The sequence below is a fragment of the Drosophila pseudoobscura genome, chromosome 4, assembly GCF_009870125.1.
Source record: "Drosophila pseudoobscura strain MV-25-SWS-2005 chromosome 4, UCI_Dpse_MV25, whole genome shotgun sequence".
Lineage (NCBI taxonomy): Eukaryota > Metazoa > Arthropoda > Insecta > Diptera > Drosophilidae > Drosophila > Drosophila pseudoobscura.
The window spans coordinates 27,996,607-28,021,544 of NC_046681.1; the positions used below are offsets into that span (position 1 = coordinate 27,996,607).

General features: G+C 45.2%; 5 protein-coding genes and 1 pseudogene across 6 annotated transcripts; 4 read left to right on the forward strand and 2 right to left on the reverse strand.

Moving 5' to 3' along the window:
- Positions 1-1,929: 1,929 nt before the first annotated feature.
- LOC6903207 (thioredoxin domain-containing protein 5 homolog) lies at positions 1,930-5,506 on the reverse strand. Its single transcript, XM_033379857.1, has 3 exons — positions 5,083-5,506; positions 3,797-4,476; positions 1,930-1,983 (listed from the first exon to the last, which is right to left on the reverse strand). Exons 1-3 carry the CDS (start codon positions 5,504-5,506, stop codon positions 1,930-1,932), a joined length of 1,158 nt encoding a protein of 385 aa, XP_033235748.1.
- Positions 4,889-6,380, reverse strand: halo. Its single transcript, XM_001356998.4, has one exon. The coding sequence runs from the start codon at positions 6,294-6,296 to the stop codon at positions 5,967-5,969; it is 330 nt and encodes a 109-aa protein (XP_001357034.2). The 5' UTR covers positions 6,297-6,380; the 3' UTR covers positions 4,889-5,966.
- A 72-nt stretch (positions 6,381-6,452) lies between these two features.
- LOC4817642 (odorant receptor 22a-like) lies at positions 6,453-9,672 on the forward strand (annotated as a pseudogene).
- A 49-nt stretch (positions 9,673-9,721) lies between these two features.
- On the forward strand, positions 9,722-11,596 carry LOC117183964 (odorant receptor 22a-like). The gene is made up of 3 exons (XM_033379712.1): positions 9,722-10,901; positions 10,996-11,353; positions 11,413-11,596. Exons 1-3 carry the CDS (start codon positions 10,135-10,137, stop codon positions 11,479-11,481), a joined length of 1,194 nt encoding a protein of 397 aa, XP_033235603.1. The 5' UTR covers positions 9,722-10,134; the 3' UTR covers positions 11,482-11,596.
- Positions 11,597-11,771: 175 nt separating this feature from the next.
- Positions 11,772-15,175, forward strand: LOC6903208 (odorant receptor 22a-like). Of its 2 annotated transcripts, XM_002132873.3 has the most exons (3): positions 11,773-12,963; positions 13,033-13,390; positions 13,450-15,175. In XM_002132873.3, the coding sequence occupies exons 1-3, from the start codon at positions 12,197-12,199 to the stop codon at positions 13,516-13,518; spliced, it is 1,194 nt and encodes a 397-aa protein (XP_002132909.2). In that variant the 5' UTR covers positions 11,773-12,196; the 3' UTR covers positions 13,519-15,175. The 2 variants fall into 2 exon arrangements, with proteins under 2 accessions (XP_033235602.1, XP_002132909.2); XM_033379711.1 differs by having other exon boundaries at positions 11,772-13,390.
- A 3,459-nt stretch (positions 15,176-18,634) lies between these two features.
- Positions 18,635-24,208, forward strand: LOC6903209 (titin-like). Its single transcript, XM_002132874.3, has one exon. The coding sequence runs from the start codon at positions 18,635-18,637 to the stop codon at positions 24,206-24,208; it is 5,574 nt and encodes a 1,857-aa protein (XP_002132910.2).
- Positions 24,209-24,938: the final 730 nt, after the last annotated feature.

The following is a 24,938-nucleotide window of genomic DNA, read 5'->3' on the forward strand; positions in this document are numbered from 1 at the left end:
TTTGGGTCTTCTGTGGCGAAAAAAAGGGTTCCGCTACAGTGAAAAGGGGAGTAAATTGTAGAGGACTAGGTTGCGTTGGGACCAGGGCAATACCCTGCACTGCCTTCAGAGAAACTGAAAGGAAGACTCCATGATCTGGAATTGTATGTTGCAAAGTATTACTCTAGTATTACTCTCTAAGGCACTTCCCAGGGTATCCTTGGTTTCCATCCCCCTTTATTTGCACCCCCACACGATACACTCAAACCTTTGCTTAGCGATTCAATTCAATTGATTCAATTGGGATTGTATCGGTCTCCGTTTTATGCTCGTTTTGGCCAACACATATTACCGCTTACTGTATTCCTCCCCCTCCTCCTCCTCCCTGCTGCTGTTGCTGTCGCCTGTTCCCGAGTGCCTCATTTATCTGTTGCCAATGGCTCCGTCTCCCTCGGAAACGTTTTACTTGTGTGTTTGTGTGTGTGTGGGAGGGACATTTTCGACCAAAATTTAATATTATACGAAAAAAAACTTTGTTTTTTGTTGTACTTTACAGTTTTTCGCTCGCTCTTTTACGAGCCGGTAATGTTATTGGCTTAGGAATTTTATGAATTGACCATTTTCTCAGAGGGATAGATATTTTATCTGTCGATGCGATGGCTGGGCCATGACTTGTGCAATTTGCATCAAAAATTGTGTCACGACTAGTTTCGTTACACTTCATTCCATTTCTTTTGTGCATATTTTACCCCGGCCCGATCCGGCCCGTCCCGGTCCGGCCCAGAGAGAGGTTTTACGAGTAGATGATACGATGGCTCGCTTGGAATTTCCGTGCACTTTGAGCTTTGCCTTTTCTTGGCCCAGATCCATACCCATTCCCAACCTCCGGCCATTCTGTGGATGCCATTGTCTGGGAGGAAGGACAAAATATTTTGCGACTTTGCGTGTGGTTCTCACAGTGGTTTGGGTCCTCAGAATGTGGGACAACAAATTGGGGCTTGGGGGATGGATGGAATTTGATATGTGTTTGATGATGGAAACTTGAAAGTCACATCAGGTGCTCTTGAAATTAGTTTGTTGGCAAAAATGTTAAATATCATGTTGTGTGGCAAAAGTTTCATATGGGAATTTTTGTGAAATGCCTGGAAAAGTTTTCTCTTTTAAATATAATATATCTCAAACATGCATGTATTTCATAATATGCTTGTTTAATATTAACAAATTCTTGTCATTCTTAAATCGGAACCAGTGCCGTAGAAATCTTTGCGGAGTATTGAATTTCAATCAAACTTTATTCCACTGCAACTCCAGGATTTTCCAATACTTTCGTTCTCCTTCGTTTAGAGTTTCCCAAAAGTAAATAACAAGTGAAATGCAATACAAAAACTTTGCTCCATCGCTAACTCTTTCAGACCACAGTGCCTGAATGCAGTCCACACATGGCTGTGTACATGTGCTACTGACTGTCTGACTGTATGCATCGTCTGCACTTTGACACTCACTGAGAGTTACAGTACTGTCATTGAGCTATTTTGTTCGAGTGCCAACCGAAAGTTTGGAGCAGTATAAAAAAAGTTTGCACCCATCGCCGAAGCGGAGAAAGTTTTCTGCGGACGACAGAAACTTCTTGTGCCGTTTGTTGCTTCTCCGGATTAATATTTTCTTTTGCGTGTCCTTCCGTTTTCATGGCGCATTCCGGGGCGCCTCTCGCTTATTTGTTGCCCTGTCCCGCGTGCCGGCCACTTGAAATGCAATTTCAAAGAAATATTCCACTCAAGGGTATCAAAATACACGCTGGCTGGCTGGCAGAGCTTTTTCTTGCTTCCTCCTTTGTAAAGCTATCTGTTTTTTACGCCAAAGTTGCATGTCAGCTGTGTGGCAGTCAGTCTGGTGTGGTCTGTCAGGTCAGTTTGTCAGTTGGTTTTTTAGTGCAGTCCATTTGACGTCAGCTTAGCTTTTGCGCTTGTCTTCATACAGTGGAGATTGCTGTTCAATGAACAGGGGCTGAGAAGTTATAAACATTATTGAGCTGGAGCCAGGGGAACTTATGCTGCCATGGGTATCCTCGTATGACAGTTGCACGAGCAGTACCCGCTGTAGTTAAGGAATCCACGGAGTCCCTTTGCCCATAAAAACTCCTCGTCGTCTGGTTCTGGTACATGCGTTGAGAGCTTTTTAAATAATATATGCGTGACATGCCACAGAAATGCTGTGGAAGCGCTACAGCGAAAATATTGCATTGTTTTTGCAGTGTAAGCATGCTCTACAGCCTCCCTCTCTCTCTCGAAGAAGAAGAAAAAGGCATTTCAAATGGCACACTAAATTACTAAAGCCCACACGCACACACTCCCCCACACAGCTTCTCAATCGCACTCTCTGTCTCTCCATCACAGCAAAGGAAAGGAGAGGAAGGCAGAAACTTTTGATACCGCTAGGCTGTTTCTATGGGAATATATTGAGAGCAAATAAATATGTCTTTTAAAGCTGATCAAGAGTACATACTGTTAACTCCGCTGTTAGCTCTTAACAGCGCTCTGGTGCCAAGGCGCTCTCGCTCTCTTTCTTTTGCGCTCTTACGATCCACTCGGCGCTCACCGTTCCCTGAGCTTGTAAGCTACGATTCCAGCCCCGCTACAAGCTGCCGTGTTTTTTGGATTCCGTTCGATCCGCCCTCCTATAGACAGACATATTTATATGTACATATGTACACTGTGGGGCCTCATAAATATCTCTTTCTGTGTGTTACAAACCACTCTTCAAATTCGTCACGCCCCCTCCAAGGACACAGCAACGGCATGCAGCTGAGAATACAATTTACGCTTTGCCAGGCGTTTTTCATGCATGTTTGTTGCTGCCGCCGGCAAAGTTTTTATGGTCGCATCATGCAAGAAGCGCCTTGTAGTTGTTCCTCCTGTCCTGTTTGCCTTAACCCGTATGCACGAGTATGTGGTGAGGTGGGGTGGGGTGGGGTGTGTGCCTGCTTGTAATGTGCATCTGGTTGACAAAACTTTGTGAAATCATTAAGAGGCGCACTCGAATGCAAAAACCTCAAAAAAAGAAAGAGAAAAGAGTGTAAAGTGAGAAGAGAGTGCGAGTGCTCGTCAAAGCTCTCAGAAAGTTGTGCAGTTTGTCAGGAGGACGCGGGTAGGACATGAGTTTAATAGCAGCAACGAATTACGAGTGGGAGTGAGAGTGGGAGAGAGATAATGAGATTAACAGAGAAAAAGGTCTCTTACTGTTATTTCATGGTGAATTTAATCACAGCTTTCAGGCGTCTTTCAGAGGCAAAGAGGCTCCTCCTCTTCTGCTATTTTTGGTTGTGCCTCGAGCGCAGTAAGTCGCAGTAATGTTTCTCTCTCTCTCTGTTATATTCTATGAGCAAACTGCCGACAAAGCATTGCCTCATCCAATTGCTCTCCTTCCGTAGTTGCTCTTTGATCTCTCTCTCTCTCTCTTAAAGACCACAGCACCACGCCACACTCTTCTGAGACGACTATCAGACGAATTAAAGGCATAATAGAAAACTCTACTAGATAGTTTCTGTCCAACTCCGATACATATGTACATATGTATGTATGTACGTTACTGGTAGCATTTGAAACGATAAGCACAGATACCCCTAACCAGAAATCAACTCAGAGATGGGGTACACTCTTTATTTAAACAAATAATTTTTGATCAATCCCAAAATGCCGAGATAAACTACAGTTCTGAATGGATAGCTGGATGGATTACTGGTCGCCCTTGAAATAACCATAATTGGCGTCGTGCCGTTATTATCAATCATATCTATAACAAAACGCTTCAATAACTTCACCTTTCCACCGCCGTTATAGACACGAAAGGCGTTACTGTCAATCCATACCAACTTTGGTACGGCGGTAATGTGATACCTCTTGCATATGGCTTTGAAATCCGTACAATCGAGCTCCGCAATGCAAACAGCCGTCACATTTCTCAGCTCGCTGGCCAGATCAATCCACACCTGTTTCATGGCGGTACAGAATGGGCAGCTGGGTTGAAAGAACTTCACAAAGGATTTCATACTTTTGATGCTTGAATCGAAACTTTTGTCGGTCAATGTAAAGACTTGCCCAGGAGCACAATTCTGGGGGGCATCTTCCTTTATCACGACTGATTTTTCGGTGGTTTTTTCGGACATAAAGCTACTCAGATTGTACGATTTTTTTGCGACTCCGTCGTCCTTTTCAAAGTACAGGAGAGTCGGATACATTGTGACATTGTTACTGATGCAAAATGACTCATATTTGGAGCAGTTTATGGCGCCAATGGCCAGGCTCGTGCTGGCCGTATTCTGGATCCCCATCAGCTTCCACAATATGCTATATAAACTATTGCAGCTCTCGCAGAGCGTTGCATAGAACTCGACTATGACATTCTTCTCCTTCAGATATGTTTCGAAATCGTCGGTGCTCCAGTCGATGGTTCGGTGATCGGTGTCCTCTACTCCTGATGCCGATGATTCAACCGATATTTCTAATAGAATGATGAATACCAATACAGCATTAAGTAAATATCGTTGAAACATTTTCGTTGGTAGTTCTTGTCATGTATTTCACGGCTGATTTTGTTCAACTATAGTGGTACATGATACATATACATATGTAGTTCGGTAGATAACTGGAAAATACAATCAATTCTAACTGTCAACAAATTTGACAGAAAATATCACCATATTTATCGTTAGACAACTAGCTGCTATTGTTCTTATATCTTCGAGATGGGATCCTTTGTACGCCATAATTTCATCGAAAAATTCTTATCAAGACTGCGGCCATTCTCTTAGCATATTTCTTTTGCATTTTTCGCAATTTTCGCCGGGGGTAAACTCCTTTGAGGATCTCGTGCGGACTTCCTCCGGACTATCTTAAATGAATACTAAAATAAATAAAGATTAATGCCATGTATTTGTTCGTAAATTCTGCACACATTTTGTAAAAGCCATTCTAATCAGAGTTTATTTGTCTTGAATTCAATTTGGAACTAAGATTGGCAGCTTAATGGCCAAATAGAGGGCAAGTGTGATAAGGTTCATCGACAGATAAGACCTTGTTCTGGCTCCTGACTTCTCGATGGATGTACCATTCGAGGCTATCACTTTCTCGACAAAGCTTTTGAAATGCTCCAACTCGGGATCGGGTTCGGCATCGTAGGCGCGAACTTTGCGGCCGTTCTCGTACCACAGGAAAGTCGGACTTGGTCTGATTTGCAGATGGTGGCAGATTTCTATCGATTTACTACAATCCAAGTCCGAAATGCAAATGGTGCCCTTGGGGTTCAGTTCCCGGGCCAGTTTGACCCATTTCAGCTTTGCCTGATCGGCCATGTAGCTGAGTGGGGGCTTAAAGATCATGATGAAAAATTTTCCAGTCTGGGTCAACAGATTAAAATTGTTGGTATTCAGCTGCAAGACCTCGTCATGCTTACAGGCCTCGGACACGGGATCGTCATCATCATCGTCCCCAACAACATCATCGTCAACATTAATGTCTTTTAAAGCTGCCATCCAGTCAAGAATTTCAGCACGTTGAGTTACAAAATTGAGCCCCTCGTGATTCCAGTGATGTGAAGTTTCATCATCATATGATAGTCCTCTTCGAATAGCTGCAACGATTGCCACCAGTAAGAGCAATCGTTGAAACATATTTGTTCGTAATACGCCTAATTTTAATGTGAGTGATACAAAAAACTTTTATGTATTGTCATAAAAATGAACTTTTAAGCCCGACTTCCTTATCTCCCAGGAAGATCACTAGTATCGAATGCAAAACCCTCGAAATGTATAATTTTCTTGTATATATTTCATTAGAAAAGTCATATAGATATGTTGGATTGGTTCGGCTTATTGAGTTTTAGAAACTTGTGGGGATTTCGCTTAAAAATTAATTACACATGCTTGTAGTATGTATGACAATGGTAGCAGAGTAGAGTTCGAATAGAGTTGAGTTAGCATGATCGTTGGCTGCTCAGTGCCACTGTCCGCCCTCGGTGAGCTTCCGGGGATCGATGGTCAGGCCGAGCTTCTCGAGCTTTCGCACCTTGCGCATCTGCTTGGTGAGCCGCCGCTTGAAGGTGATCTCCCTGTTGAGATTCATAATCTCGATGGTGTCGTACTGCCGTATGTTCTTGATGGTCTGCAGTATCAAATTGTCCGTCAGGTGCAGCTTGATGGTGGACATCTTCATGAAGGGCACATCCCGACGTCTCAGCTCCTCGCGGTACGCAAACAGGGTGTAGTGCAGGGAGGGCATCGAGGGCAGAGGACGCTCCAATTGAGGGAATAATAAATCGGCCATGACTCGAAAACTATCTGATCTGATCTGTTCGCGTCGAGTTTCCGGAACGCACTGGTGTCATGGCTCATGCCAACTCTCGGTTTTATATCCCAGCCACTGGCTACCTGCGAGGGAAATCCTACTTCTTCTTAAGGAGGATTGCGATTGCTTGAGCCACCAGTATTCTTTTCTATGGAAATCCCTACGGTGGCAGCTGGCGCTCCGGACACCTTGCTACCTGCTGTGGCAGCTGCAAATTGATATTCTCTACCGAGCCACGCGATTAGTCGGGAATTTTCCTTTCTCATTTCCTTAAAGCAATTCACGTATCACATAAACTCGGATTTCGATCGCTTTCGGTGCTGAAATTTTAATGAGCTCGCGACCTAGAAAAAAGACCACGCCAAAACGCAAATTTCATTTCTCCGTTCGTTCCATTCAATGGAATCGAGACTGCATTTGCTGTCGAGGACGTTTTTGGCGTAATTTTATGGCCATTTGAAATTGTTTTCCTTTACTGGTGCTGCCTTTGAGCTGGTGCTGCTGCCCTGCCTGCCTGCCTGTCTGCCTGCCTGCCTGCAATCGCAATTAAAATAAATTGCATTCACTCAAAGGATTGACTGTGACGACGATGGCGCACCGGACTGTTTTCAGAGCTGACTGACCAGCCAAACGGTGGGCTCCATTCCTGTATGCTCAAAAGGTTTAAAAACCCATCAAAAAAACGAAAAAATGTTATAGAATCCAGCGCGTTTTTATTTAATTAGTTCGAGGGTTGCTTAAAGAGCGTCAAAAGTCCTGTATTATCACAGAAATTAAATGAAATTAATTCATGAAAGAAAATCAAAACAGAAGGATGTTTTCTCAAAGGATTTCTCAATGTAATGGAGGTGGAAGAACACTTTTGGAATCCATTTAATAAGTTGGGTAATCGCATGAATCTCTCTATTATGTAAACAAGTTTTGAGTGGTCTTCGTTGGATATTTTACTCATTTCGGCGTGAGCGGGCCAAGCGAGTGAGCCGGGGGTTGGCGTATGAGTGAAGCGATCCTCAATCTTTGTAGGCAGCTTGGTACTAGAGTAGCTCCAAGATGGAGCAAAATGAGTTTTTGAATTTCTGAAATGAATCCTACGAGTCCAGGATTCAGAGAGAGCAGATACTATTCAACGAATACGGTTTTCTGTATGCTCTTGATAGTTCTGTATGGTTCCTCCTTTTTCTATTAATTTCTCTCTGTTCTTTCCACTCATCATACATTCGATTAACATAATCCTCTACCACTGAATACTCAACGGGTCCTTGAATCAGGTACAGCACCCATGTTCATTTTCAAGCCCCACCTGGATTATTGCACCTTTCACTTGCCATAGATGCTTCATTATCATGTAAATGTTGTCTAAAACAAATGGCATTAAATTGGGCAGCTTATTCAAATTACATTCCAGTCAGTCAGTGTTGCATTTGGCCAGGCAAATGCTGTTGCCGAAAAATAAGCTAATTAAAATGGAGCACATAGTTTATAAATTATATTTTCGGTTTGCGGTCTGCGTTGCCATTTTGGATTATTTATACGGCCCGAAAATGGCCAAAAGTCCCCATATGCACACATAACAGAGGTAATGCGAAATATTTGAATTATTTTCGAGGGTGTTTTTAAAGGTTACTTAGTTCGCAGCCTTTTCATTCCCAAAGTTAATAATTGAACAAATTTGAGTGAATTGATAAGTTTTAAGTTACGAATTTATTGTGTGAAAAGGCAAAAGGTCGAAGATCTCGACTGGGAGATACCCTGCGAGAGGATTTTCAAGCTCGCAAATGTATCTTCCTATCGATTGCTTTAAAATTTAGTAGATTAGCAGTAGTACTGTAGTACGTGCATGCTCTAATTTAAGACAAGTACGTCATGCTCGAGTTGAGGGCGGAAAAAAGGCGAGTCATCCAAGAAAACCGTAACAAAAGGGGGACCTATAAATACACATCACCCACAACACTCGACTTATTCAAGAAAGAGCAAGCTTGTGCCCCGCATCACAGCCAAGCCCGCGATGTCCTTGTCTACTTGGATCGAGTAAAGAAGCTCTGGGGCTGGAGAGCCGCCGAGGATGAGCAGTGGAGGATACTCTATAATATCTGGGCTTTTGTCTGGAACATGCTGCTGCTCGTCCTGCTGCCGTTGTCGATGTCCATGGAGTATGCGCAGAGGTTCAAAACTTCTCGCCGGGAGAGTTTTTTGGCTCCCTGGAGATCTGCGTGGACATGCAGCCAAGACACTGCTGGATGGCCTGGACCTGCGCTGCACCAGCGACGAGGAACGCGCCAGTGTGCACCGCTACGTGGCTCCGGCGAACCGGTGCTAGGTGCTATGTGGCATACCACATCCTTTACTCGGGATTCGTGGTTATCAATTGGACGGGCTACCTCCTGTTGGGCAGGCACGCCTGGCGGATGTACCTCCCTGGGCTGGACTCTGAGCGGAACTTTCTGGTGACCAGTTTCTTCGAGCTACTGCTGATGACCGCCGTGGTTACCATGAACCTCGCTCGCTGCCACATGGGTCTGCTCAAGGATCGCTTTACCAAACTACTCTCGGATCCCAGCAAATCTGAGGAGGAGCACCAGGAGGATCTGAATAGATACATCCAGGACCATTCCGAGATACTGGAGTAAGGTCATTGCCTCATCGTTTTAATAGGTACGGTCATTAGATAGCGGCCCTTAGATATGTGCATCTTCTGCGGCCCGTCTACTCGTCTACTACTCGTCTGGGACTGTCCATGATCCACATCAGGTTCTTTTCCAACTTCTGGACAGGAATTTGCACCATGTGCTTCATGTTTGATGTGTGCCTGGAAACCTTTCCGTTCTGCTACTTGTGCAACATAATCACCGATCATTGCCAGGATCTAGCGGACAGTCTGTTCCAATCGAATTGGATGGCAGCCAGTCGTAGATACAAGTCCACGTTGGTCTACTTTCTGCACAACCTCCAGCAGCCGATTGTCCTCACAGCTGGCGGAATTTTTCCCATCTGCATGCAGACCAATTTATCGGTATGAACTGATATTTTCTGAATGAAACAGTATTGTATATTGCTTTTCGATTCTTTGAAGATGGCGAAGATGGCCTTTTCTGTGGTCACCATAATAAAGCAGTTCAATCTGGCGGATAAGTTTCAGTAGGAAAACACTACCAAACTTGACTAGAGCTTGCAAATATTTATTTATTATGTAATGAAGTAGAAATTATGGTCACAAAAACGTTAAATAAAGGAAGTAGACCCAAGTAGACATCGTGTTGCGGAAAATTTCCTTGGCGTTCATCCCGTTGATGGTCCTTGCTATTATACTCCTTACACCCAGTGAATGTTCTATGATGCCTCGCATCAGCTACAGGACCCGTTCATGATTTTTTAAAGGTTATTTCATTCGCAGCTTTTCCATTCCCAAAGTTAATAATTCAACAAAATTTCAGTGAAGTTTAGTTTGAAACCAAAAAAAAGTATTTTTATGTTAAGAATTTAATATGTGAAAAGGCGAAAGGTTGAAGATCTCGACTGAAAGATACCCTCTGAATAGATGGCAACACTTGAGGGGAATTCCAAGCCCCCAAAAGGGCCATCAATACATTCATTGGATACTCCTACCGATCGCTTTATAATTCGATCGACTGGCAGATCTACCGTTCAATTCAGAGGCTCATATATTTCAAAATAACTTCAAAAGTATTGGACAAGCACATCATGCCCGCGTTGTGGTCGGAAAACTGGCAAGTCATGCAAGAAAACCACAACAAACGGGCGAACTATAAAAGACACTTGACCCTCAACCCTCAACAATATTCAAGGAAGAACGGCCAAGATGTTGAGCAAGCTTGTGCCCCGCATCAAAGCCAAGCCACTGACGGAGAGGACTAGCTCCCGCGATGCCTTTGTCTACTTGGATCGAGTGCAGAAGTTCTTCGGCTGGACAGCGGTCGAGGATAAGAGGTGGAGGATCCCCTACATTCTGTGGGGTATTTTCATGAACCTGCTGCTGATCTTCTTCCTGCCGATCTCGATGCTGGTGGCATACATTCAGATGTTCAAGAGCTTCACGGCAGGCGAGTTTCTCAGCTCCCTGGAGATCACGGTGAATATGTACGGATGCGTTTTGAAGTGCATCTACACCATTTGGGGCTTCAAGGGGTTTACGGCAGCCAGAAAGGTGCTCGACGAGCTGGACCTGCGCTGCACCAGCGACGAGGAGCGGAACAGTGTGCACCGCTGCGTGGCTCTGGGGAACCTGAGCTACGTGTTGTTTCACATCTTCTACTCGGGATTTGTGGTCATCAACTGGACGGGCTACGTCCTGATGGGCAGGCACGCCTGGATGATGTACCTCCCTGGACTGGACGCTGAAAATAACTTCTTCGTAGCCAGCTTGTGCGAGATACTTCTGATGAGCGGTGTGGTCACCATGGATCAGTGCACGGACGTCTCTCCTCTGGCCCACATGCTAATGGCTCGCTGCCACATCTGTCTGCTCAAGGATCGGTTGACAAAGCTACGCACGGACCCCACCAAAGACGAGGACGAACACTACGAGGAGCTGAGCAACTGCGTCCACGACCATCGCTTGATATTGGAGTACGTAGCTTCCCCGTCTGCACTATTTTTGTATGCGATTAAAACGTCCACATCCCCCCACCTTTAAAACGTCCACATCCCCCCACCTTCCTAGCTATGTCAAGGCTCTGCGGCCCACCTTTTCAGGGACCATATTCGTGCAGTTCCTCTTGATTGGTATAGTTCTAGGCCTGTCCATGATCAACGTCATGTTCTTCTCGACCCTCTGGACGGGCCTCGGCACCGTGTGCTTCATGTTCTGTGTGTGCCTGGAAACCTTTCCCTTCTGCTACCTTTGCAACATGATCATCGATGATTGCCAAAAGCTATCGGACAATCTGTTCCAATCGGATTGGACGACTGCCAGTCGCAGATACAAGTCCACGCTGGTCTACTTTCTGCAGAATCTCCAGAAACCGATTATCTTAACAGCGGGTGGAGTGTTTCCCATCTGCATGCAGACGAATCTATCGGTAAGAACTCTTCGGATAGTCTCTATATATCCTTTATATAACCTCTCGATTCTTTGAAGATGGTGAAGCTGGCCTTTTCCGTGGTCACCGTAATAAAACAATTCAATCTGGCGGATAAGTTTCAGTAGGAAAACACTACCAAACTTGACTAGACCTTGCAAATATTTATTTATTATGTAATGAAGTAGAAATTATGGTCACAAAAATGTTAAATAAAGGAAGTAGACCCAAGTAGACATCGTCTAGAGATTGGTTTTAAATGGGGTAAAATTGTATTTTGTGTTGCAAAAATTTCCTTGGTGTTCATCCCGTTGATGGTCCTTGCTATTATACTCCTTACACCCAGTGAATGTTCTATGATGTCTCGCATCAGCTACAGGACCCGTTCATGATTTTTTAAAGGTTATTTCATTCGCAGCTTCTCCATTCCCAAAGTTAATAATTCAACAAAATTTCAGTGAAGGTTAGTTTGAAACCAAAAAAAGTATTTTTATGTTAAGAATTTAATATGTGAAAAGGCGAAAGGTTGAAGATCTCGACTGAAAGATACCCTCTGAATAGATGGCAACACTTGAGGGGAATTCCAAGCCCCCAAAAGGGCCATCAATACATTCATTGGATACTCCTACCGATCGCTTTATAATTCGATCGACTGGCAGATCTACCGTTCAATTCAGAGGCTCATATATTTCAAAATTACTTCAAAACTACTGGACAAGCACATCATGCCCGCGTTGTGGTCGGAAAACTGGCAAGTCATGCAAGAAAACCACAACAAACGGGCGAACTATAAAAGACACTTGACCCTCAACCCTCAACAATATTCAAGGAAGAACGGCCAAGATGTTGAGCAAGCTTGTGCCCCGCATCAAAGCCAAGCCACTGACGGAGAGGACTAGCTCCCGCGATGCCTTTGTCTACTTGGATCGAGTGCAGAAGTTCTTCGGCTGGACAGCGGTCGAGGATAAGAGGTGGAGGATCCCCTACATTCTGTGGGGTATTTTCATGAACCTGCTGCTGATCTTCTTCCTGCCGATCTCGATGCTGGTGGCATACATTCAAAAGTTCAAGAGCTTCACGGCGGGCGAGTTTCTCAGCTCCCTGGAGCTCACGGTGAATATGTACGGATGCGTTTTGAAGTGCATCTACACCATTTGGGGCTTCAAGGGGTTTACGGCAGCCAGAAAGGTGCTCGACGAGCTGGACCTGCGCTGCACCAGCGACGAGGAGCGGAACAGTGTGCACCGCTGCGTGGCTCTGGGGAACCTAAGCTACGTGTTGTTTCACATCTTCTACTCGGGATATGTGGTCATCAACTGGACGGGCTACGTCCTGATGGGCAGGCACGCCTGGATGATGTACCTCCCTGGGCTGGACGCTGAAAATAACTTCTTCGTAGCCAGCTTATGCGAGATACTTCTGATGAGCACCGTGGTCACCATGCAACAGTGCACGGACGTCTCTCCTCTGGCCCACATGCTGATGGCTCGCTGCCACATCTGTCTGCTCAAGGATCGGTTGACAAAGCTGCGCACGGACCCCACCAAAGACGAGGACGAACACTACGAGGAGCTGAGAAACTGCGTCCACGACCATCGCTTGATATTGGAGTACGTAGCTTCCCCGTCTGCACTATTTTTGTATGCGATTAAAACGTCCACATCCCCCCACCTTCCTAGCTATGTCAATGCTCTGCGGCCCACCTTTTCAGGGACTATATTCGTGCAGTTCCTCTTGATTGGCATAATTCTGGGCCTGTCCATGATCAACCTCATGTTCTTCTCGACCCTCTGGACGGGCCTCGGCACCATGTGCTACATGTTCGATGTGTGCCTGGAAACCTTTCCCTTCTGCTACCTTTGCAACATGATCATCGATGATTGCCAAAAGCTATCGGACAATCTGTTCCAATCGGATTGGACGACTGCCAGTCGCAGATACAAGTCCACGCTGGTCTACTTTCTGCAGAATCTCCAGAAACCGATTATCTTAACAGCGGGTGGAGTGTTTCCCATCTGCATGCAGACGAATCTATCGGTAAGAACACTTCGGATAGTCTCTATATATCCTTTATATAACCTCTCGATTCTTTGAAGATGGTGAAGCTGGCTTTTTCCGTGGTCACCGTTATAAAACAATTCAATCTGGCGGATAAGTTTCAGTAGGAAAGCACTACTAATAGGACATGAATATGTTCATCAGTTTAGGGCGAGGTTCATCCCCAAGAAGGGATGCAAAACATACCTAAGTTGATTAGACCTTGATATTGATATTTCGTTGTCAATGATGTAGGAACTAGAATCACAAAAACGTTAACTAACGAAAGTAGGAACTGATTTCACCTGTAGAAGAAAATAAATCTTTAAATGCAGATTTTTCCTTGGGCAATATCGTATTTTGTAACCATTTTCCGTGGCCTGCTATGAGTCATCGAATCAGCTACAGGACCCCTATATATCCCCACCTTGCAGTTTATGTACTATTGGCTTCATTATCATGTAAATTTTACCAAAACAAATGTCGTTATGCAATTAGGCAGGACATTGCAATTGGCAGTGCAGCGGCAATGCATGCAAATTCTGTTACCGAAAATAGAGCTAATTATAAACGAGGAGACCATTTATACACGTAATTTATATTTTCGGGGCTTGCATATCGCTCTCTGCGGTTTCTATTCCATGTGACATCATTTCAACGGCCAAAATTACCATAAAAATAATGCATTTTCATATTTCCACATGTAATAAGGTTCTGGTTAAGCCAATTCAGTCATTTCAATCCCTTGCGGGACTGTACATTATTTCGAAATTGGGGTGATAGATTCAAAAACATCTTCTAAACGTTTTAAAGACTCCGAAGTGGTTTCGGAGACTGCATTTTTGAGCCATTTCTTGAAAAAGGGTACCCGAACTCAACTAAGACTTGGAACATTCAACTTTATAAGACTATAAATAGTGCAGGCAATCGTTTTAAATCTTTTTGTTGGATCCACAACCATAAAAACACCTCTGCTCTGCTGTTTGCTTCGATTTTTCCTCTGTGAAACGTTAAACGTTGACGTTAAAGAATTCTTCTTCATTTAAAAAAAAATAAATATACAATTTTTCGATTAATTAACAGACTCGTCAAAAGATTCTGCGGCACATTCGTACCGTTCGACGTATCTTTCGACTGCGTTTAATTTGCATATGGATGGCGGTGGCCTTTTGTGTCCGCTTCCGCAGCTGTGTCTGTGTCTGTGTCCTCAATGCCAAAGAGTCAATATTATTACGGTCTACGCATACCATTTCGGTGGTGGAGAGGGCCAGGGGGAGGCAACCGCAAAGCGTTGGCAAAAATGTTTTCAATTAATTAAACACCCGAAAAGCGACACCGTAATGAAAATGCAATGTGCTGAGAGAGCGAATAAGAGAGATACGCGTACAGAGTGGCAAACTCGACCGACTCAATCAAAAAGGAATGCCAATGTGGTTGAATGTCGATACCTGAGATACCCTTCCAGAGGTATCTCTCTATTGGAGCTGCTATACGATACTAGATGACTCTGATTGGGATCAAAATTTGGATCAGCAACCGATTAAAGATCCTGTAGCATGTGTCTAAGGAAGGGACTTGGTAGCAAAGGCGCAGAAAGGTGCTCTCTTCTCCTGGGTAGAAAAATGCCCCTACAGCACCCAACCAGGACATAGGCCCTCTCTTGCTCTCTCTATCTGCTGCTGTGTGCGTGTCTGTGGCTAGTGCGGCATGCAGCTCATTAATAATACAGATAATGTGTGTTGGAGGCAATCATTTTTCGGTTGCATGCCAGCGCGGTGGCGCTGATTAACACAGCCACCGGTCAGCAGAATGTCAGCGAATACTGAATGGTGGGTGGCATGGAGTGTGTGGGGGCCAATGCCATGGGTTAAGAGTAACGGGAATGTGGGACAACGAACCATTACAATTCGAATTAATGGCGTTTTGGTAATGTTTTTACTGTGTTAATGGCATGTTCAGTGGTATATCGAAGGATTGGGTAGCGGCTTAATGGCATCTCAGTCATATATCTTGCAATACTGTAAATTATAATCGAAAATCATTTTAAATGTAGGTGTGCATGGCCTGGAAGACTCTTTTAAGGGATGCACTTATTGCTTTCTTAAGAGCTTGAAAGACTCACGACTCTCAGACTGAAATATTTTGTAAAGAAACTGAAGATTATGTATATGACTTCTACAGAAATTATGACCCGAATCAAGCTGTAAAGCTAGTGAATGGGTCGAAGTCGAATGGGTTTAAAGAAAAGGCACAACTTACTCTTATGTGTAGACTCTACAATATTGTAGAGCGACGTATTGCTCTTTATTCGCAGACGAAAGCATGTACTATGTATGTACATATGTATGTCGGTCTACGTGGGAGCGACCGATGAACAACCGAAGACCGACCAAGGCCAGCGACCCGAATTGTCCGAATTGTTTCGTTAGAAATTGAAAGAACGAAAAAGAGCGACAGAATGAGGGCGCTAGATCAGGCTCGGGCTGCAGCTAAACCTCGAACGAGCGACAGACAGAGCGCGAGCGAGCTGTAGGAACGTAGAGGGTGGACAGAGAGGCGAAAGAACGGCCACTGCAGCGCGTAAGCATTTACGGTAAAGCGATTTGATACAGTGGGCAGTGCAAATAGCGAACAATATTGCTGGCTATTATTTAATTTGGGAGTCCCATTTAATGAACAACATCTGGGATGACAGCTTTTGGGAACGGTTCTTGGTGAATCAAGGATTCAAGGTATCAAGGAACTTATCAGTGTGCGTGACTGTATCAGAAGGTACCCTCTTTTCTTGCTTTTGTTGTTCTTAATTGAGCGTTTACATTTGCAGTGCATTTCGAGTCACCTTTTCCTGGTCAGAGCTGGAAAAAACGCTTTATTCTAAAGTAAATTCCCAAAGGGGAAAAGCAAAGTGTTTGCATTTCTTGACTTCAAATTAACAAATGCCCTGGGCACCAGTCCAGTCGCGCATCAGCATAAATTGATATACTATAAACCGGGAAACTTAAAGTTTGGTCAATAAATCTACTGCTCTCGGAGCGACAGTCCCTTTCGCGCTGTCCACTTAATAAAGTGCAAACAGGCAAGTGATTATTTCACAGCTATTGTTCGACGCGTACTCTCTCGCACCCCCACGACAGCGTTCGCTGCAGGGAACCGGATGCGGGCAGGAGACGGCGGGGACAACTAGGGAGGGAGCAGGTCCAACAAAAGGATTTGCGTAATAACCAAAGAAACGAACCAGAAACAGTAACAGAACCACCCGAAACAGATATAAAAAATACAATAACGAAAAGAAAGCGCGAAAAATTGTACAGCGTGAAAAAAAAATGTAAAAGTACGGCCATATTACAATGGCAGCAAAAGATGGAGGAGGGAGGAGAGCTGGGGAGATGGAGATGGGCCGGCGGGTCATCTGCTGTCCAGAGTGCTGCTGTAGAAATTTACGAGCTGCTTTATGGCCACCCACACACACACACACACGACACACACGTACCGACATCGACAGTGAAATGGTCACGCACTGAAACTCATACGCTCACTCATACTCATTTGCCTCGAGCTAGCAGTCCTCTCAGCCACGCACACAATATAGAGAAGGAGAGCGTGAACAAACAGATCCGTTTACTCTCTCTCTCTCTCCTTTTCGATTTCACATGCACACTGGAAAAAATGTATGCCATTGAATGGTAAAAAAAATGCCCAAAAAATGAATATATACTCCTACTCATGGCTAACGATCCATTGAACGAGCCTAAGTATTATCCAGTAATCAAGGATGATTTGTAAATTGTTTTTCTAGTGTATTTATTATACTCTTGATTACATAAATCCCCACACGCACACACACGGAGAGTTGGGATATAAACATTTATGGGGACTTCGAACACCCTTTCATTGAATAAAAATCACTCGTAACAGAATATTTGCATTTTGCGGAAAAGAAAATCGTGTGGAATGAACTGTAGATATGGAAAACTTGCTCAAACCAGCTTAAAATTAGCTGAACGGTAATTCATAACCGTGGCAGCTAAAAGCTTCCACATTCATGCCATATTCCACAACAAAAGTCCGATCATCGGTTGGAGCAACATGCACAATACTAAGATTCGTAAATATTGAACTTCCTGCGAAATTCAAATTTAGTTGCTAGATAACCATGGAGGGGTCTATGGCACGAAAAAAAAACTCACAAATTAGCGTTCATCATCAATCATCTGTTGGAGCTGGTGCTGCCACAGAGCGGCAGCAGCGTCAGTCGAGGCCAATCGGGTAGAATGCTGACGCTAATTGCAATTTGTGGTTGCATGCAGCAGCACCAGAAGAGGCAGCAACCAGCTCGATGCTAGTTCACGTTACAATCGCTGGCAAACATCGTTTGGATTTTGGCCCCCCGCCACGTTCCACGTCCCGCATCCCACATCCCATGCCCTGCACCCCTTACGCCAAGGATGATGATGGATTTGGGTTGGAAAGTGCCGCGAAGTCTAAAAACCGCACCATACGAGGAGTCATCCACTCTATTCCACGCAATTCAATTGGAGGAAGTTTGGGACTCGGGTTGGGTAACGTGCAACGGGTAACCAGGTAAACTCAATCAAGGACAGGTGGCCGACAACTGCTTCCATACAAAATACTCGTATTCAAATCAAGTGTTCAGTGTTTGCCCAGAGGGCTGAAAGGCTTCATGTTCAGTGTTTATCCTGCGTATGCACACTCGTAAATCGTTGTCAGTATAGGTACATATCTATCCATCTTTGATCTTTCGTCCTTAAATATTCAAAATTTTGCTTTCATCTTAGCAATAAACTTATAATGGCTTAAGCAGCGGAAGCTGTCTGGCATCCAAAATGCAAATGAAGCTTAAAGGTAGGTAATAAACGAGTTACTAGAAATGGTAAGAGTCCTTCATTGCATCTTAATGTAAAGGAAACAATGAAGGACATTGTATTATGAGAGCTGAAACCTCCTATTGGAAGATGCCGAGGCTTTAAGAGAACTCGGATAGACATTAGAAGCTATTAGAACATCTCCTTCAAACCGTTTTGATTAATTTAGAATCACATTACCGTTTCTCAGCCTGTTCATAACCGTTTCCCAGAAAACTAGCGGCTCTGTCGAACGGGTAGGCCCCGACAATGCTGTCAATTGCTCATTAATATATCATGCTTACTCGAGCTCAGTTATAGTTTTACTCTTATAAATATACTAAACACATAAATAAGTTTCAAAATTTGTGTATTACCCATTATGACTGTGACAAACGAGGAGCTTAACAAGGACAATGCCAATGTTTCGGAGACTCCCGGCAAAGCTGTTAATCAGAGAGTCAGCCGCAGCTCCTTTGAAGCTTTACCGCGGATTGATGACAGGCAGACATTTAGGTTTGTCCAACGTAAAGTGACGATCATGTCGTCGCAAAGTCCCTTCACGGTTTCAAAAAAGAAACTGAAGCCTTGGAAGAGGAAGGTGAGTTCGCGGACTTTTATAGCTCTAGCATTGAAGTCACTGACTAGACGTCGAGATCTAAGCACAGTTCTGCTGCTTATATGTCCCTCGTCGAAGTGCGATTGCCATAGGATCCACATATACAGCTCTAGAAGCCGTAAACATTTGGGCTCGGCGAAGCTGACCATCGAAGAGGCGGATTTGCTCGAAAGCCATCGCAGTCTGGACAACTATTCGGTGGCCTACTGCTCACTGCCCCTCACCCTGCAGGACGCAGCTAGCAATAGCCTGATCAAGAAGCAGATCTTCGATTTAGCCCAGGATCCGTCGCAGATTCCGCGGCATTTACTGCACCAGGGCAAACCGCTATGCATTTCCACAAGTTTCTTCCTAAACGATAAGGGTGACAACCAATATAAAATGGGGGACTTCAAGGATCAATTAAACTCTATTAACAGCCAAACGTTGGAAAAAAGGTTCCTGTTTTTGAGGTCTCAGGATAAAAAGGAGCAGAAGAAGGCTATGCAGTCGAGACTCATCATAAAGGAGAGAAAATCCCAACTCCGCCTACTCGCCCGGAAAATTCGTCAGCGCTCATACAGGGAGTCAGTGGCAGAACCTGTCAAAAGTCTATCTGCAAGAATAAAAAGCATTCACACCAGTCCGCCTTTGACACCGGGATTAGCGTATAATACCCCAACAGCTACTTCCGGAACTGACGATGCTCAGGAGGTCAGTCAACAAACATTACGGGAGTATCCACGTCGTTTTACATCTACATCTCTCTGCAAGCCCATAACTAATGAGTTTCCTAAGGACATAAAAGAAGATGGGCGTTCGTCACAGAAGAGGATTCGAAAAACCATGCCCGAGTCTCCGCGTCGAATTCCATCCATCCGAAACTATTCTATGCGCCAAACCAAACACAAAAAGAAACGAAAAGAGCATCATCGCAAGCCACAGGAGCAGAACCAACGAGAGCTAGTCTTCTCTACGACTCGCAATGACGTTCTGCACAAGCGAGTAGCTGAAGAAGATGACGCAAATAAACAAGACGAGGACTGGGGCAACATACAGGGGGAGAGTCATCAAGCATGGCCCCAGCTTAAAAATTATGAAGCCCAGAGGAATCCAGACGAAAACAGCAGCTTAAAAGAGGAGCAGATTCCGCAACTTTTTCCCGAGTCTCCGAGTCGACTTCCACCTACAAGCAACAGTGCTTCGGCTGAAGACAAAACAGATGAGCTCCAAAAGAAACGAAAAGAGCATCATTGCAAGCCACAGGAGCAGAACCAACGGGAGCTAGTCTTCTATCCAACTCGCAATTCCGTTCTGCACAAGCGAGTAGCTGAAGAAGATGATCTAAACAAACAAGACGAGGACTGGGGCAACGTACAGGAGGAGAGTCATCAATCTTGGCCCCAGCTTAAAAATGATGAAGCCCAGAGGAATCCAGACGAAAACAGCAGCTTAAAAGAGGAGCAGATTCCGCAACTTTTTCCCGAGTCTCCGCGTCGACTTCCACCTACACGCAACAGTGTTTCGGCTGAAGACAAAACAGATGAGCTCCAAAAGAAACGAAAAGAGCACCATCGCAAGCCACAGGAGCAGGAGCAGAACCAACGAGAGCTAGTCTTCTCTCCGATTCGCAATTCCCTTCTGCACAAGCGAGTAGCTGAAGAAGATGACGCAAACAAACAAGACGAGGACTGGGGCAACGTACAGGGGGAGAGTCATGAAGCATGGCCCCAGCTTAAAAATGATGAAGCCCAGAGGAATCCAGAAGAAAACAGCAGCTTAAAAGAGGAGCAGATTCCGCAACTTTTGTCCGAATCTCCGCGTCGACTTCCACCTACACGCAACAGTGCTTCGGCTGAAGACAAAACAGATGAGCTCCAAAAGAAACGAAAAGAGCACCATCGCAAGCCACAGGAGCAGAACCAACGAGAGCTAGTCTTCTCCACGACTCGCAATGACGTTCTGCACAAGCGAGTAGCTGAAGAAGATGACCCAAACAAACAAGACGAGGACTGGGGCAACGTACAGCAGGAGAGTCATCAAGCTTGGCCCCAGCTTAAAAATAATGAAGCCCAGATTAATCCAGAAGAAAACAGCAGCTTAAAAGAGGAGCAGATTCTGCAACTTTTGCCCGAGTCTCCGCGTCGACTTCCACCTACACGCAACAGTGTTTCGGCTGAAGACAAAACAGATGAGCTCCAAAAGAAACGAAAAGAGCACCATCGCAAGCCACAGGAGCAGAACCAACGAGAACAAGTCTTCTCTACGACCCGCAATGACGTCCTGCACAAGCGAGTAGCTGAAGATGACCCAAACAAACAAGACGAGGACTGGGGCAACGTACAGGAGGAGAGTCATCAAGCTTGGCCCCGGGTTAAAAATGATGAAACCAAGAGGAATCCAGAAGAAAACAGCAGCTTAAAAAAGAAGCGGATTCCACAACCGTTGCCCAAGTCTCCGCGTAGACTTCCACATATACGCAACACTGCTTTGGCTCAAGGCAAAACAGATGAACTCAGAAAGAAACGAGAAGAAGATAGGCGCAAGCAACAGGAACGGAACCAACGTGTTCTAGCCTTCTCTCCCACTCGCAATTTTGATCTACGCAAGCGAGTAGCTGAAGAAGCTGCCCCAAACAAACAAGAGAAGAGTCTGCCGACTATGCTCGAATTTCCGCGTCGTCTACCATTTATGCGTAGCACTGCTCTGCGCAAACTCAAAGCTAAAGAGGTTTCGAGGAAGAGCGCAGAGGACGACCGACCAAAACCGGAGGTGACTCAACAAACTTGGCCCGAGTCTCCGCGTCGTCTATCATCTGTACGTAACTCTGCCATGCGCCAAACCGTAACAGATGAACTTGATGAGGAACGAGGAGAGGAAAGATGCACACAAAAGTCTGTTCTGAGCCAACGTCAATCCAATGAAGTTCAGAGGAATCCAGAAGAAGACAGCGAACTAACAGAGGAGCTTATTCCAAAACCTTTGTCCAAGTCTCCGCGTCGACTTCCCTCTGCACGCAGCTTACCTATGCGGCACACGAAAATCAAAAAGAAACAAAAGGAGGACAAAAGCAAGCCAATTCGCAATTCGCAATGCCCTCCGATTCGCAATTCTCTTCTGCACAAGCGAGTAGCTAAAGATGATCAAAAAAAACAAGTCGAGGAATCGCGATCAAAGCAAGAGAAGAGTATACAAATATTGTTCGAATCTCCGCGTCGTCTACCATTTATGCGGAGCACTGCTCTGCGCAAACTCAAAGCTTATGCGGTTTCGAGGAAGAGCGCAGAGGACGACCGACCAAAACCGGAGGTGACTCAACAAACTTGGCCCGAGTCTCCGCGTCGTCTATCATCTGTACGTAACTCTGCCATGCGCCAAACCGTAACAGATGAACTTGATGAGGAACGAGGAGAGGAAAGATGCACACAAAAGTCTGTTCTGAGCCAACGTCAATCCAATGAAGTTCAGAGGAATCCAGAAGAGGACAGCGAACTAACAGAGGAGCTTATTCCAAAACCTTTGTCCAAGTCTCCGCGTCGACTTCCCTCTGCACGCAGCTTACCTATGCGGCACACGAAAATCAAAAAGAAACAAAAGGAGGACAAAAGCAAGCCAAAGGAACAGAACCAACGAGCGCTAGTCTGCCCTCCGATTCCCAATTCCCTTCTGCACAAGCGAGTAGCTGAAGATGATCCAAAAAAACAAGTCGAGGAATTGCGATCAAAGCAAGAGAAGAGTATACAAGCTTTGTTCGAATCTCCGCGTCGTCTACCATTTATGCGGAGCACTGCTCTGCGCAAACTCAAAGCTTATGCGGTTTCGAGGAAGAGCGCAGAGGACGACCGACCAAAACACGAAGTGACTCAACAAACTTGGCCCGAGTCTCCGCGTCGTCTTTCATCTATACGTAACCCTGCTATGCGCCAAAGCAAAACTGATGAACTCGAAAAGAAACGAGACGAGGGCAGTTCCAAACAACAGTCTCCTCTGAGTCAATGCAAAACTGATGAAGCTCGCGATGTCGACAGCCGCTCAACACAGGAGCGAATTCCAAATGCTTTTCCAGAGTCTCCGCGTCGTCTACCATTTATGCGTACCTCTGTTCTGCACAAGCCAAAAGCCATTGAGGTTACCAAGAACAGAGCAGAAGACGGCCTACCTAGGCAGGAGGAGCGTGAACAAACTATGCGAATCTCCGAGTCTCCGCGACGTCTATCAGCTATCAAACGACAGTCTGCTGTGCGCCAGCTCCAAGCTGATGAATCCCAGGGAGGTCCAGAAGAAGTCAGCTGCCTTAAAAAGGAGCGGATTCCACAACCTTTGCCCGAGTCTCCGCGTCGCCTTCCATCTGTACGCCAAACCAAACCAAAGCGCAAGGAACTGATCCAAAGAGCGTGTACCCTTCATTCCGCTCGTAAATCTGATCTGCGCAAGCAATTATCTGAAAAAGCTTTTCGAGATAGGCGAAACGAGGACTGGCCCAAAGAACAGGTGCGGACTAACATAACGTTGCACGCGTTACCCAACCAGCAAGACAAACAAATTCCGGATAATGCCCGGAACACCCCAAAAGATACCAGGAGCACACTACAGATGCGGATTCATCCAACTTTGAAGAAGAATCGAAGTCTAATGTCGAAGGCGTGGAAAGCGAAGACCCGCGCAGAGCCATATAAGACTGAAGTTGTGTCATTGATATCGCCGGTAAATCTGGTTGACTCGGTGGGTCATGTACCGACGCTGTTCCCCAGCATCGAATGCCCCAATTCAATCTTGCAAACATCATCAACATCGTTTTGTCGCCTGTATAAGCCAGTAAAAATTCCTGCCGAGTTCTCTCCTGCAGCCTGCCTTCACCTTAAGGGAAAGTTACGCAATCTGAACATAAATCGAGCCTTTTCAAAATTTGTCAATCTAGTGAATGCTATCAACAGCACTGCCAATCCCTTGGTCGATCACCTGCTATTCTTCTTCCAGTTCGCCGAATTCATTGATTTGAAGATGTACGCCAGAAAGATTCTCTACCGTTCGAGGTCCTCATCCACCGAGGAAGCGGAACCTCTACGTTTCCAAATTGAGTGCTACGTTTTTGAGGACCGTCGAGACTATGTTACCTCCATCTCCATGGCATCCGAGCCACTGCTGCGGATTAGAGAAGCCATTCCGGGAGTGGACCGTCGCTTGAAATTAATCGATGATGTCTTTGAGCTGACCAACGTTCCCCCAATCATTGCCAAATGTCTAAAGATAGCCCTAAACGCCGTTGATGCTGCACCTCTCTACCATATAATTGGTGAAGTGCTCTATGCGATGAAGTACCCCGAGGAGACGCTAATTCAACTCAATTGTACCCCTTGAGGTGAAACATGACGATACATGATGATTATTTGTTTTGAAATATATACGAAGTTTCCTAAGTTGTTGACTATTTTTCTCGTAGCAAAGCCCGCAAAATGTGCCCAATAATGTGATGACGAACGATTCCTATAAATCTTGAATTTTTCGTATTCGTTCCTTACCTGAATGTTCTACGAGACGCTTCTAGCTCAGGAACAATGCTCTCCAATGCCATGAGGCCTCCAAGTCGTGGGCGTATCCTTGTGACTTGCAGCTTTGAGCAATGCTGTTGTTTTTCCAAACATGTCTCCCCTATAATTATGCCAAATTGTAGACGGGCAGTGCATACTAATGTCACCAGATTTCCTTTTCCCACAGTGCAACTGCACTGCACTGCAATGGTTGAAACAATGACTGGAATTACTCGCATCAAAGTTGTTCTTCTTGAATTTCAATGATAATAAAAATACTTAGTCGATAAATATCATTTAATACATAAATCGAGAACTAAGTACACGAGGACACACACGCACACACTGACAGTGCTCAGTCATGGCAGCTGCCACAGGAAGTCCTATATGGGAGCCCTGTATGTGCGCTGCTTCTCTGCTGACTGACTCCCTTTATCCACCTCTGTCTTGCAGTGGCAGCTCGCTCGCCCCTTGGGTGCCCGAGCATTTGTGGCATGCGGGGCATGCGGCACACGCTGCGTATGAGCTATTTTCTTAAGCCAGCGCCAGTTTCCTCCTTT